Source organism: Mus musculus, chromosome 9 (genome assembly GCF_000001635.26).
Source record: "Mus musculus strain C57BL/6J chromosome 9, GRCm38.p6 C57BL/6J".
NCBI classification, from domain to species: Eukaryota; Metazoa; Chordata; class Mammalia; order Rodentia; family Muridae; genus Mus; species Mus musculus.
The window spans coordinates 62689307-62701464 of NC_000075.6; the positions used below are offsets into that span (position 1 = coordinate 62689307).

Below are 12158 nucleotides of genomic sequence, written 5' to 3' on the forward strand. Positions count from 1 at the left end.
GAACAACCTTGGATGTCAGTCCTCAGGCACCTTCTGCCGTGTCTGAGACAGGGTCTCTCTCTGACCTGGAACTTGGCTAGTTGGCCTACAAGTTTGCATCTCTCAGCCTCCCAGAGCAGGTGAGCACCAGAGCACCTGGCTTTTTAATGAGTTTTGTGGATCTGACATAAGATGCTCAGGCTTATGATACAAACGCTTTACTGAGTGAGCCACCTCCCCAGCCCTGGAGTAGAGAGAATCTTTATTTGAAGCAGGGGCCAATTACCCTGGTATAAATCTTCCCACCCTGGTCAGTTTTAAAACTACCAACACATCACGGCTAAATACAAGCTTGAACCCGATCAGCTCTTAGAAGAAGACTCCAGCACATACTGGTCCCTTCCCTTGTGTGACTTAAAGAACCTGCAATCATTTTTGACTGTGAAAGTAAAGAAGATGCTATGAGGGAGAAAAATGGGTTCTTCATAAGATGGTCAATCTCAGAGGTCTGACATTGAAACTTGGTGTTGAGAAGGAGCCGCCAGTGGAGAAAGTATGTTCTGGAAAGGGCCGGCAGATGACTCAGTCAGAGAAGTGCTTGCTCGGAGCGTGGCTCAGTAAGTGCTTGCTTAGGGTGTGAGCGTGGCTCAGTAAGTGCTTGCTCGGAGCGTGGCTCAGTAAGTGCTTGCTTGGAGCGTGGCTCAGTAAGTGCTTGCTTAGGGTGTGAGCGTGGCTCAGTTGGTGAAATGTTACCTTATGTCTATGAGGACTTCAGTTTCATTTCTACAACCCATTTGAAAAAGCCAGTGGGTGGGGCACACATACTTTATGTAATCCCAGTTCCGGGGAGCCAGTGATAAATGGATCCCGGGGCTTGCCTGCCAGCAGCCTAGCCTAAGCTAGAACTCTAAGTCAGTGAGAGACAAGGCAAGGTGGACAACACTCTGAGGAAGGACACTTAAGGCTGTCCTCTAGCGTCCACATACACACAGGCATACACACCTATATGACACACACACATACACATCAGACAGACAGACAGACAGAGATGAGACAGAGAAAGACAGAGAGACAAACAGAGAGAGACAGAGACAGAGATGCCTTGGAGAAGATTGTCCCAGGCAAAGAGAGCAGCTTCCAGGTGGAAGGAGTTGGATGTGTGGGGTGCTAAGGAAGATCTGTGTGTGGCTGGGGCACAGAACCTGATAAACTCTAGGATTGAGAAAAGCAGATTTTGCATTACTCAAGGACCGTGGGGAATGAATGGTCTGCAATCTGCTCCATGTGCAGCATGTGTGTGTGTGTATGTGTGTGTGTGTGTGTCAGTGTCTGTGTGTATTATGTATGTCTGTGTGTGGTATGTGTGTGTGTATGTGTCTTTGTGTATTGTGTGGAGTATTTGTATGTGTCTGTGAAGAGTACAAGATGGGGTGCCAGAAGGTTTTAAGCAAGAAAGTTACAGATCAATCCGGTTTTTCTTTGTTTTTGTTTTGTGTCACTCACTGTGTGAAGAGCATAGCATGGAACTACCAATATTCCTCATGGTGCTCTGAGGGCCATAGAGGAAGAAAGAGAGAAAGAAAGAAAGAAAGAAAGAAAGAAAGAAAGAAAGAAAGAAAGAAAGAAAGAAAGGAAGGAAGGAAGGAAGGAAGGAAGGAAGGAAGGAAGGAAGAAAGAAAGAGAAGGAAGAAAGGGAAGGAAGGAAGGAAGAGAGAGAGAGAGAGAGAGAGAGAGAGAGAGAAGGATGATGCACTGGCCTTCATCCATCTGTGGCCCTTACTCTTGAAGGGGTCATGCATGCGTCCTCCATAGACATCTGACAGTTCTGGGGTGGAGAGGAAAACCATGTTAATTCCAGCCAACTACAGCATGCTTTCAATTTCCTGGCCTGTTTGCTGAGTTTGACATCTGGTTAACTAGCACACTGGCAGACTTCTGACTTAGCCCAAATGCATGGGGTCATCGTGGCTCTTCCGGATGCTCTCTCATCTCTCTCCCACCTCTCTGGGTGCTTCTCCTGCCCTCCCCCCACTTCTCCTGTCCAGCCCAGTCCTGGTCTCTATTTCAGTGGTATGTCATCTGTCCTGAAAATGCCTGCTTTCCATAGCCCAGGTAAAGGTTCCACACAACTCAATTCCACACAGGCTGCTTAGACCCCGGCTGGCTGCTTCCCATCCAGAAAAGTCTTCCTCATGTAGATCTGTAAGAGCTTTGGAGAGCTGAGGCAGATCATATTAGCTATAGCAAGTAGTCACTGTAGCACAGACTGTGGCCCTCAGAGAAGGGGCAGACTGAAGTAAGTAAGATGGAAAACTGAGGAAGAAAGAGGCCTGGCTCACGATGAGAGGCCTCTGTGGTAAAGGACTCAAGGGGCAGGGCAGGGAAAGGAAACTTCCTGAAGGAACACGAGGTGAATGGGCCATGTGAGGCCCCCAGCGTGCTCACTCTCCACTCCTTCCAGCTCTTGTCAGGCCCTCGGAGTCTTCCATACTCTCAAAGCAGGCCCTATGCACGCTGGAGTGAGAATGTCCAGTCCTCTCATTATTTGTAAGAGGGAGTGTTCAGACACCTGCTGTGTCTTTTTCCATGTGTGGAGAACTCATATAGAGACGGTCCATATAGAGCCAGGGGACGTGGCACTGTGACCGCAGCTTTCCAGGGACCGGGCTTTGCTTCTTCTTGCCTGCCTGCTCGGGGTCAGAGTATGCTGACTGCCAGAGGCAGCAAGGGTGTGGCCTGGGGACCTGCTGCTTCCCAAATGAGATAATGTCCCTATGGATTCCTTTAGAGCCAGGGGTGTTGCTCATACAAGGTGCAAGAGGCAACGCCTTTCCAAGGAAGTCTCCCCCTCGGCTTAAGTCCCCTTCCTCCCTTCTCTGGCCACCCCCAACACTCACCCAGACACCCTTCTCCCATAAGCTCCCCTCTCCCCCCACAACTTAACTGGAAGAAGTCATTTCTTCCTCTGTGTAGCATGCCCTCATCTTTTTCCAATCCCTTGATTATGTTCACACGCACACACACGCGCACACACACACACACAAAGCCCACTTTCTATAAAGCATGGAATTCTGCACCTGCCTGAGGGAAGGAAATCTATACAAATCCTAACCAAAGAAACAGCTCTGTCCTGCTTCTCAGCAGGAGAGTAAGGAAGAATAGAAGAAGGGGGAGGGGGAGGAGGAAGAGGGAGGAGGAAGAGGAAGAGGAGGGTAGGGTGGACAAACAGAAGAAAGGAGAAGACATAAAGAGAAAGAGAAAGGGTGCAGGGGCTGGCCACTGATACCAATGGCTGGAGGAATATAAAGTTAGATGGACCCCATGCTGTTGCCTTCAAAGGAGAAGGCACAGTTAGCCAGAGGCAGGACGTCCCTAAGGGCACTATTGGCTAAAGAAGTGTGACACTGTTTCGTTGATTGAAGTAGAGAGTGTGAGGTGGGCCTTGCAAGAATAATCAGGAACTCCAGTCTCTCCTGGGAAGACCCTCATGCAGGCAAGTGTACTCTATAGAACAGAAGGCCTGTGGTAAGAAGGGACCTGCTGTCACCAAGCCAACACCCTCCCTACCTGTCTCCACCACACCCCTGACTCTAACAGCAAGCAGCCAGGCTAGGTGCTAAATCGCTCAGAGAGGTGGGGGTACGGTTGACCTTCACAGGAGCCCTAAAGCTGAGGGACACTTGTATTGGACTCAAGTGCTAGCAGAGAAGGAAGTAACACCCCTGGAGACTCCTGAGGAAAGCCACGCATCTGCCCATGTAGTACTCCCCCACAGCGGTGCTCCCCCACAGAGGTGCTGCTCCCCCATGGGGTGCTCCCCCACAGGTGTGTTCCCCCACAGGGTGCTCCCCCACAGGGGTGCCCCCCACAGCAGTGTTCCCTCACAGGGGTGTTCCCCCACAGGGTGCTCCCCCACAGGAGTGCTCCCAGGGCTGCTCTGCAAACTCCTCATCTCTGATGAGATGGTATGGAAATGAGGACAGAGAAGCACATAGACTCAGGGCATCATCAGGATTGGAAATGGCAAGCCTGATGGTGCCCAGAGAGACCTAATATCTTGTTCAAGACCACACAGACAGTAACAGTAAAAGCAGGGAAGGGGCCAGGCCTCCTTTCACCCAGCCTCACTCTTCCTACAGCAGTCTTAGCTCCTAAAAGCTGTTTATTCCATACCCATGGACCCTTCTCTCAGTCCTGTAAGGAGCCGTTTCAGTCAGTAGTCCACTCCTGGGCCTGTGATCTTGGCACTTGCTCTCCAGCCAGCACTACTTCCCACCCTCTCTAGGTGCTCACACCCCTAAAGATGCCAGGGAAGGGACTCCTTAGCCACTCTAGCACTACACAGTCCTGAGAGGTCATAGTGAGCAGCTGTGGGACATTGAGAGTCCTGGTGGAGACTGTGTAATGGTGACTTGTTACTTCGACAAAATACTCAAGAAAAGCAACTTCATCGGAACTGGAATGGGTGACTGGTGCCAGAGCTAGTTTATTCTCACTCACAGTGTGAGGGTTCAGTGTGTCATGGCGGCAGGAGAAGCTGGTCACACTGTACCCACCCACAGTCAGGAGGCAGAGTGCCATGAATCCTGGTACTCATCTCCCTCTCTCCTTTTCAGAATGCCAACCAGGGAATGGTGCCACCCACATTTAGAGTGCACCTTCCTACCTCAATTACGGTAACTTAGATAATCCCTTACATCCAGAGATCTGTCTCCTAGGTGGTCTAGAGCTGATCGGGTTGGTGACTAGTGTGAACCATCACAGAGATGCCCGCTCTCTTGCTCTGGAACTCCCTGAGGGTTTAGTAGCACCATCCAGCTCTGGGGATGAGGCTAGGGTTTATATGGAAAGATGACAGCCCTCCCTGGTCATCCACCAAGGCTCCATCTTTCTGATGTCTGCTGTGTCCAGAAGCTCCAGCCTGTGGCCAAGTCTCCATGGTGCAAACACGTGGAGGAGAGCCAAGCCTGGATAGTACCGAGTATGAGATGATGGTTTTCCTTAATTCTTCCCCTTGGCTTGGGAATGCAAAATATTATCATTTTTTGCCTGGAGACTTCCCTTCCCAGATGTGTTTAGCCAATACTCAGATGAGCTTGCATTCTTCCCGGCTGCCTGGTCTCCAATTCTCAATTGTTTGCAGAGATTCAAGGCAGATGCTCATGCGCTGACAACTGGAAGTCAGCTATGTGTCTGCCCCCAGAGAACCACTGATGGACATGTATACTTACGATGTGGGGCTGAACCCTCTTATGTGACAGTACCAGACACACAGAGAAGCAGAAATATTCTCACTGGACAGACACACGGACAAATTATAATAAAGCTGAGATTAGAACGCAGATCGCCCCACCCTATCCACGCTTCTCTTGGCGTCTCTTCAGTCTCCACTGACTTACCAACAAGCCTGTTGGCCCACTCAGCATGGCTGAGGACTCTGACAACCCTATATCTCAGCCAGCCAAACATTCCTACTCCCCAGAATAGATCCCAAACAGACATTTTTCAGAAGTGAAGATTTGTAGAAAAAAGTCACACCAAAGAAGAGGTAGAGAATAAGCAGGTGGATTGGCTCTGTGGGTAAAGCATTCGCCTCACAAGCACAAGGTCCTAGGTTCGAATCCCCAGACTCCGTGTAAAAAGCCAGGTGTGACAAGTGGTGTGTGTTTATAATCCTAGTGACAGCAAGATGAGAGAGACAGGCGGATGCATACAACTCACTGGCCAGCTACTGCAGCCTATCTGGTAAAATTTCAGGTCAATGAGAGACTCTGTCTCAAACCAAAGGTAGAAGGCAACTGTGAAACAACATATGGCCTCTACATGCACTCACACATATGTACATTATGCATTGACACATATATGTACATACATGCATACATACATTCATGCATACAAAGAATAAAGAGGGGCCCAAAGAAAGGCTGGCAACTTTGGGGAAAACCTATTCTCTCTGTACTTCACTCTGCCCACTTACAACAAAGGGCCTTGAGCCTAGGAAGAACAGTTCACAAAATGATTTCCAAGAATACTCACGCTCTACAGAAGTGTCCTAGATCTGACAGGAGCAGCAGCAACTCTCCTTGTCCTCACTGTGGACGTCAGCCTCTACTGCTGAGCCTTGTGCAGCAAGCACTTTGCCAACCAAACCAATCCCTCGGCTCTCATCAGAGATCGTGGGCGTCCTCTCCTAAGATCCCTGGGAAGCTATTTGGGAGAGTGAGGCGAGACGGTAAGAACGTCTAGCAGAGTGGGGACACTCAGCACACATTCCTTAAGCTATCGCAGAGCACTGGATTGACAGTAGACAGGGTCACACTGGGCCATATCCATCAGCACTGGAGACCTGGTGGGAGACAGTGGCTCCACCCTCGTCTCCACCAAGTGGATTGGAGACCTGGTCTCCCACTGACATTCAAGCTTGAGTCTGGGGTTCTGATCCCTTGGGACCAACGGGTCATTTTCTAAAGCCAGGTTAAGAATCTGAAAAGGAGAACAAGGCTGCCATCAGCCACAGAGTGAGGGCCATCCGGGAGCGGTGGATTCTCCCTCTGTCATCAGACTTGGGGCAGAAGAGTGACACACTGCTCAGCCAGCCTCCCTTGGCATCTCGGCAGGCAGCCTACTGAGTCCCATCAAAAACAAAATTTTTGTTTTGTTTTGTTTGAATCTGAGGTCAGTAATCCGTGAGAGGGGTTACACCCGCCCCCAACATCACCACCAGGGAAAGAAAGCCATGGATTTCAGAACAACCAGAGGTTGATGAGAGCCAAGGTCAGAGGGACAGGCTCAACATCGTTTTTTTGGTTTTTTTGTTTTTTGTTTTTTTTTTTTTAGGAAATCCACCCTCTGGTTAGTTTGGTTTGGGCAGACGCATGCAGTAACTGGATTCTGGAACTTAAATGTCTCTTTCCTGTGGCCAACCCTCACTCCTCTCTCCCCAAGGAGACTGTGTGAGGGCGGTGGGGGCAGAGGGCAGACCGTTCTAGACGGAATCCCATGAAGGACACTGTGCTCTGACCCTAGGGTGAGACTTGAGGTGGAGAGGGAGACCCTCTCTGTGGGCAGAGCCTTCTTGCTCCTCAGTCCTCCAGGTCTGTCCCTTAAAGAGGGTGACCCTGCCTCAGCTTCCCAAGCTCTTTGTTCCTGTCCCCAGCTTGCCTGCAGAGCAAGTCCCCACAGATTAGGCTCACAGAGGTGCTGATGTCCATCTCATAGGGCTGGTGTGGAATCTAGGGCTCATTGTAAAAGTAGTGGGCATTGCCAGCATCCTGCTTTCTAGCTATTCAGTCAGCCACTATGTGTAAGCAAAACCTTGGCTCGGGCCCTGAGGCACCAGCCATGTGAGAAATGGTCTGCCGTTCAAACTGTATCTTCTCAAGGTAGGGCCTTCATCTCCTACCTCTCCCATCAGACCGTGGAGTCTCCCAGACACTTATCAATCACCTCACATGAGGGCTCCTCAAAGACTAGGGCACCCACCTGCTTCACAGCCAGGCCTCTCTGAGGCAGATGAGCAGCCAGAGGGCCCAGACACACCCCTAGGGAGTGCCTACACCCTGCAGACTCACCTGTTTCTCTTTTCTGCGCCCATGCAGGATTCACGGACACCTTCAATATGGATACCAGAAATCCCCGGGTCATTGCTGGTCCCAGTGCTGCCTTCTTTGGCTACACAGTACAGCAGCATGATATCAGTGGCAAGAAGTGGTGAGTGACAGATCTGGGGGCCCCCTAGCCCAGGGCTGTGTCATACCAATGTCCTTTCCTACCCCTGGCTGGCCAGACTGGTTCTCCCAGGCTTCCTGATTCCTAGAAATCAGGAATCCATCCACAAGGTCAAATACATGACGATATACATGAGACCTGTTGCAGGAAATATTTTTTTTTAAAAAAAATGTACCATTCTGCACTATTGCTGGCTACTCTGGGACTCTGGTGACACTGCTACCTCCATAGCTAGCCCCAAGCAGTGACTGCCTATCTCTGGCTTTCTTTGCTGTGGACTGTGCTCACATTCCCAGCCATCCACCTCCTGTGGTCAGCGGTCTCAAATTACAGTAACCGGTAAAATCAAAACTCTAGAGGCTTGTAATTTATATGTGAGATTTATATCAGATTTACATATATCTCACTCCACAAAATGTCCACACAATTTACTCAGAGCCAATTGATATTGATGTAAACTGCCCACCTAGATAAGACAAACTGTCCTGTAATTAGCCATCCCTTATAAGATATTCATAGCTACCTGTGGCTATTTAAAGCCAGGCGGAATTCCTTCATCTTCCTTCCTTCTCTCTCTGTCCTCTCTGTCCTGTCTCCAAAAACCTCCGCCCACCTTCCTTTTCCACTGCCCGATCCCAGGCTCTCACCTTATCTTGTGCCTGACCTCACCTGCATATAGACATCAATCCACAGAGACTGGAACATCCATTGTCCCATCTGTGAAATGGGTGTGGGGTGCAAAGCCCCTTTTCCAGGTTATATGACAGAGGAAGCAGGCACTGGGAGCCACTGATGAGGCACCTCAAAAATCTTGGTGTCTGGACTGTGAGACAGTACCTCTGTCCTCATCCTCAGAGGGCGCCGGGGTATCTGCAGGTGGGTGTGAGATTGCTCACAAGGTACAGAGACAGCGGGGTGAAGTGTGCAAGTCCGTGGTGGTTTTAGTAAGTTTACTAGGTTGCCCGGCCATCCCCAGCAGGCAGCGTTAGGACAGGCTGACAGAAGGAGAGAGAGCACTTAGCACTTTTAGATGCTCTCAGAGCCTTCCCAGTGATTGCATGCAGGCCACGGGTGCCCTTCACCTCCCAATCTGAACCCTGCCCTCTGACCTTCCTACTCCCCTCCCCTTCTTCTGCTCAGCACTCTCTCCAAATGACACCATTCACTGCTCGGTTCTCTAGCCCTTCCTGTAGACCCTCCATCCTCCTGTGACCCCTCTCCTGCACCCCTGCTGTGTCTGGCTCCCCATCCAGACAACCCTTCTCCTCCCCTCTCCCTCCTTTTATCCTTCCTCCCCATCCACTGCTACCTCTTGCTTCCTCTTCATGCCCCTCCTTTTCTCCCCACCCTCTTCCTCCTCCTCTCCATTCTCTTCCATCTCTTCCTTCTCCTTCCTCTTCCTCGTCCTCGTCCTATTTTCCCTCCTCTATGTTCCTGTTCTTCCCCCTCCCCCTCTTCTCCCTCCCCCTCTTCTCACTCCCTACACCATCACTCTCTCTTCCTTCTTTGTCTTATTTATCTTTCTGTTTAGGTCTAGCTTACATAGTGCTGTGATTAACTTGGGTGTACAGTGAAGTTGTTATCCATCTGCATGCAATCAGCTCCCATACCACACAAGCACCCAAAAGGATTTTTTTGTGCCCCTACCCAGTCAGTGCCCCTCCAGAAGAACCATGATTCTGAGTCTTGTCACCATAGATTCATTAAGCCAGGTTTTATATGCATGTTTGCATGTGCATATGTTCATATATGTGTGTGCATGTATGTGTGTGTCTGTGTGCATGTGTGTGCATGCATGCATGCATTCATATGTGTGTGTGTGCCTGTGTGTGTGTATTGTGTGTCTCTGTGTGTGTGCACATGTGTATTCATGTATGTGTGTGCCTGTGTGTGTAGTGATGAGATCATTTTGCAGGTACTCACTTCCACCTGGCTTTTTAAATTCCACAGTGTCTGTGCAGGTTATCACATCGTCCTGAGTGTTTCACCTCAGGCCTTTTCGTTGCTTGTGAAATTCCGTCGTATCACTATGTCACTCTTGATTTATTCTGCTACTGATGGATACTGGAGCTGGTTTGAATTTGGGCTGCTCGTGTGGGGCCACTGTTTTCGGCCTTCTGTGGCTGGGCGTGTCTTCTGATGAACATTCATCATCCTTTTGCTGGGTGTGCACAGGTGGTTTAGGTCGCAGAGATAAAGAGTAGGTTTATAATTGACATTACGAGGATATGCCAAGCATTTTTTCCTCAGAGTGGTTTACTGTTTAAACTCTCTAGTAAAATAAGAGAGTCCCAGTCATCCCATGGCCACACTCACACATGGTATTATCATTTTAATTAAAGTCATTCCCACCAGTTCATAAAGTTGGTGGGCATCCTGACATTGTCTTTCATGAAGTCTCCAGGGATCTTATGTCCTTCTGTGTGTTCCGTTTATCTCTTTATCTAAACTTGTATCAGTAAAAAAGCAGCTTCGGTCTGGGACTGGGAATGTAACTCGGTTGATACAGCGCTTGCCTACCGTACACAAAGCCCTGGCTGGGTTCAGTCCCCAGCACCACAGAAACCAGGAGTGGTGGTGCACACTGTAATCCCAGCATTTGTGGTGCAGAGGCAGGAAGATCATGCACTCAAGGGCATCCTCGGCTACACAGCAAGTTTGAGGGTAGTCTGAGTGATGTAAGACTATCGCAAAAAATCAATTTTGAACTCAGACATGTGAATTCTCTGTATTTGTTCATTCTGGGTGAGATTGTTCCATCTATTTTAAGCCCTGTGTCCTTCCTTCTGCCAACTTTCCCCCAATGGCACTTGCCAGTATTTTGATTATAGTAATAGTAAACATATAGGTAAATTTGAGAGTAAATGAAATTATAATAATAACAAATGCCCCATCCCTTTATTTATTTTTAGATTTTTTCCCTCATAGTTTTCAATGTAAAAGTCTTGATCATCTTTAATTACACTAATTTCTACATATGTGTACCTTTTGCTGCTAGAAATGAGATTGTCTTATTTTCTAGTCACGCTGCTACAGAAGAATGCGATTGGTTTGTGTATACATTGTATCTCACAACTGTACTTAGTCATTTATCATTTCTAGCAACTTGGTCAGCTTGGTATATCCTTTTTATAAATTATTATCATTATTATTATTATTATTATTATTATTATTATTATTATTAAAGTGTGTGTTATTGGAGACGTGCTACAACCATGTGCAGAAGTCAGAAGACAACTTTGGGGACAGGTGTCAGCTCTTTCCTTCCACTTTGATGTGGGTTCTAGGCATCCAACTTGAATCGCCAGGCCTGTGCAGCAAGCATCTTCATGCACTGAGCCGTCTCATCCTGTCCTTGCCTGGGGCTCTCTAGGTCATCCCACGTGGTCACTCTTTGTTTCTTCTTTCCTACCTCCATACCTCTGCTTATTTTCTGCCTTGTTGCAGAGCCTAGAGCTGTTGGGTCAAGGCTGATTAGACACAGTGGCACAGAGAACTCTTAGTTTGCTTTCATGGAGCAAGTCTGAGTACAGAATGATGAAACAGGATGGTGCCTGGTTTACTCGTTTGTTGGTTGTAGATGCCACCAGACTAAAGAAGTATTCTTCTATTTCCAGTTTGATGAAGTTTTGTTTGTAGTGTGTTTGTTTGTTTGTTTGTTTGTTTGGCTTCTTTCTTTCCCTTTCTAGACAGGGCCTCACATATCCTCATTGGCTGGCCTTAAATTTGTTATATACAAACATGGCCTGGTCCCCTGCCTCCACTTCCTGAGTCCTAGGACTGCAGGCATGTCCCATCATGTTTGCAACTGGTACTGGAAATCAAACCTAGGACTCGTGTGTGCTAGGCAAGCACTCAACCAACTGGGCCATATCTCTAGTTCCCTGGCTCCGTTTTTATCTTTTGTTTTTAATGTTATCAACAAGTAAGTATTCGGCTTTATCAGGCATCTTTCTTATAAGAATTGAGTCACAGTTTTTCTATATTTTGTTAGTATGTTTTATTGGTGGGTTGAGTTTTTTAACTTAGGAGTTTTTGTTTGGGCTCTTGTCTTTCCTTCTCTTTTTCTTTTTATCCTTTTCTTCTTTTGTAGTTTGAATTCAAACTTATACTTTTGAGCTAACACTAGAGAAATACGTTATCTATCAATCTATCTATATCTATCTATCTATCTATCTATCTATCTATATCAATCTATCCATCCATCCACCCATCCATTCATCCATCCATTTGTTTGTTTGCTTATTGGTGTTTCAAGACAGGATTTCTCTGTGTAGCCCTGGAACTCGCTCTGTATACCAGCTGGCCTCAAACTCACAGATCAGCCTGCCTCTGCCTCTCTGCCTCTCTGCCTCTCTGCCTCTCTGCCTCTCTGCCTCTCTGCCTCCTGAGTGCTTGGATTAAAGGCACGTGCCACCACCTGTTGAGAAACACATTAACAATACTAACAC

The 12158-nt window shown here is 48.2% G+C and overlaps 1 protein-coding gene across 1 annotated transcript in view; it reads left to right on the forward strand.

Annotated features, from left to right (window-relative positions):
• Positions 1-12158, forward strand: part of Itga11 (integrin alpha 11) — a 106125-nt gene that overhangs the window by 11452 nt on the left and 82515 nt on the right. Inside the window, exon 2 of the mRNA NM_176922.5 lies at positions 7578-7689. Within this exon, the coding sequence (NP_795896.4) occupies positions 7578-7689 (112 nt within the window). The remainder of the gene's footprint in view (positions 1-7577; positions 7690-12158) is intronic.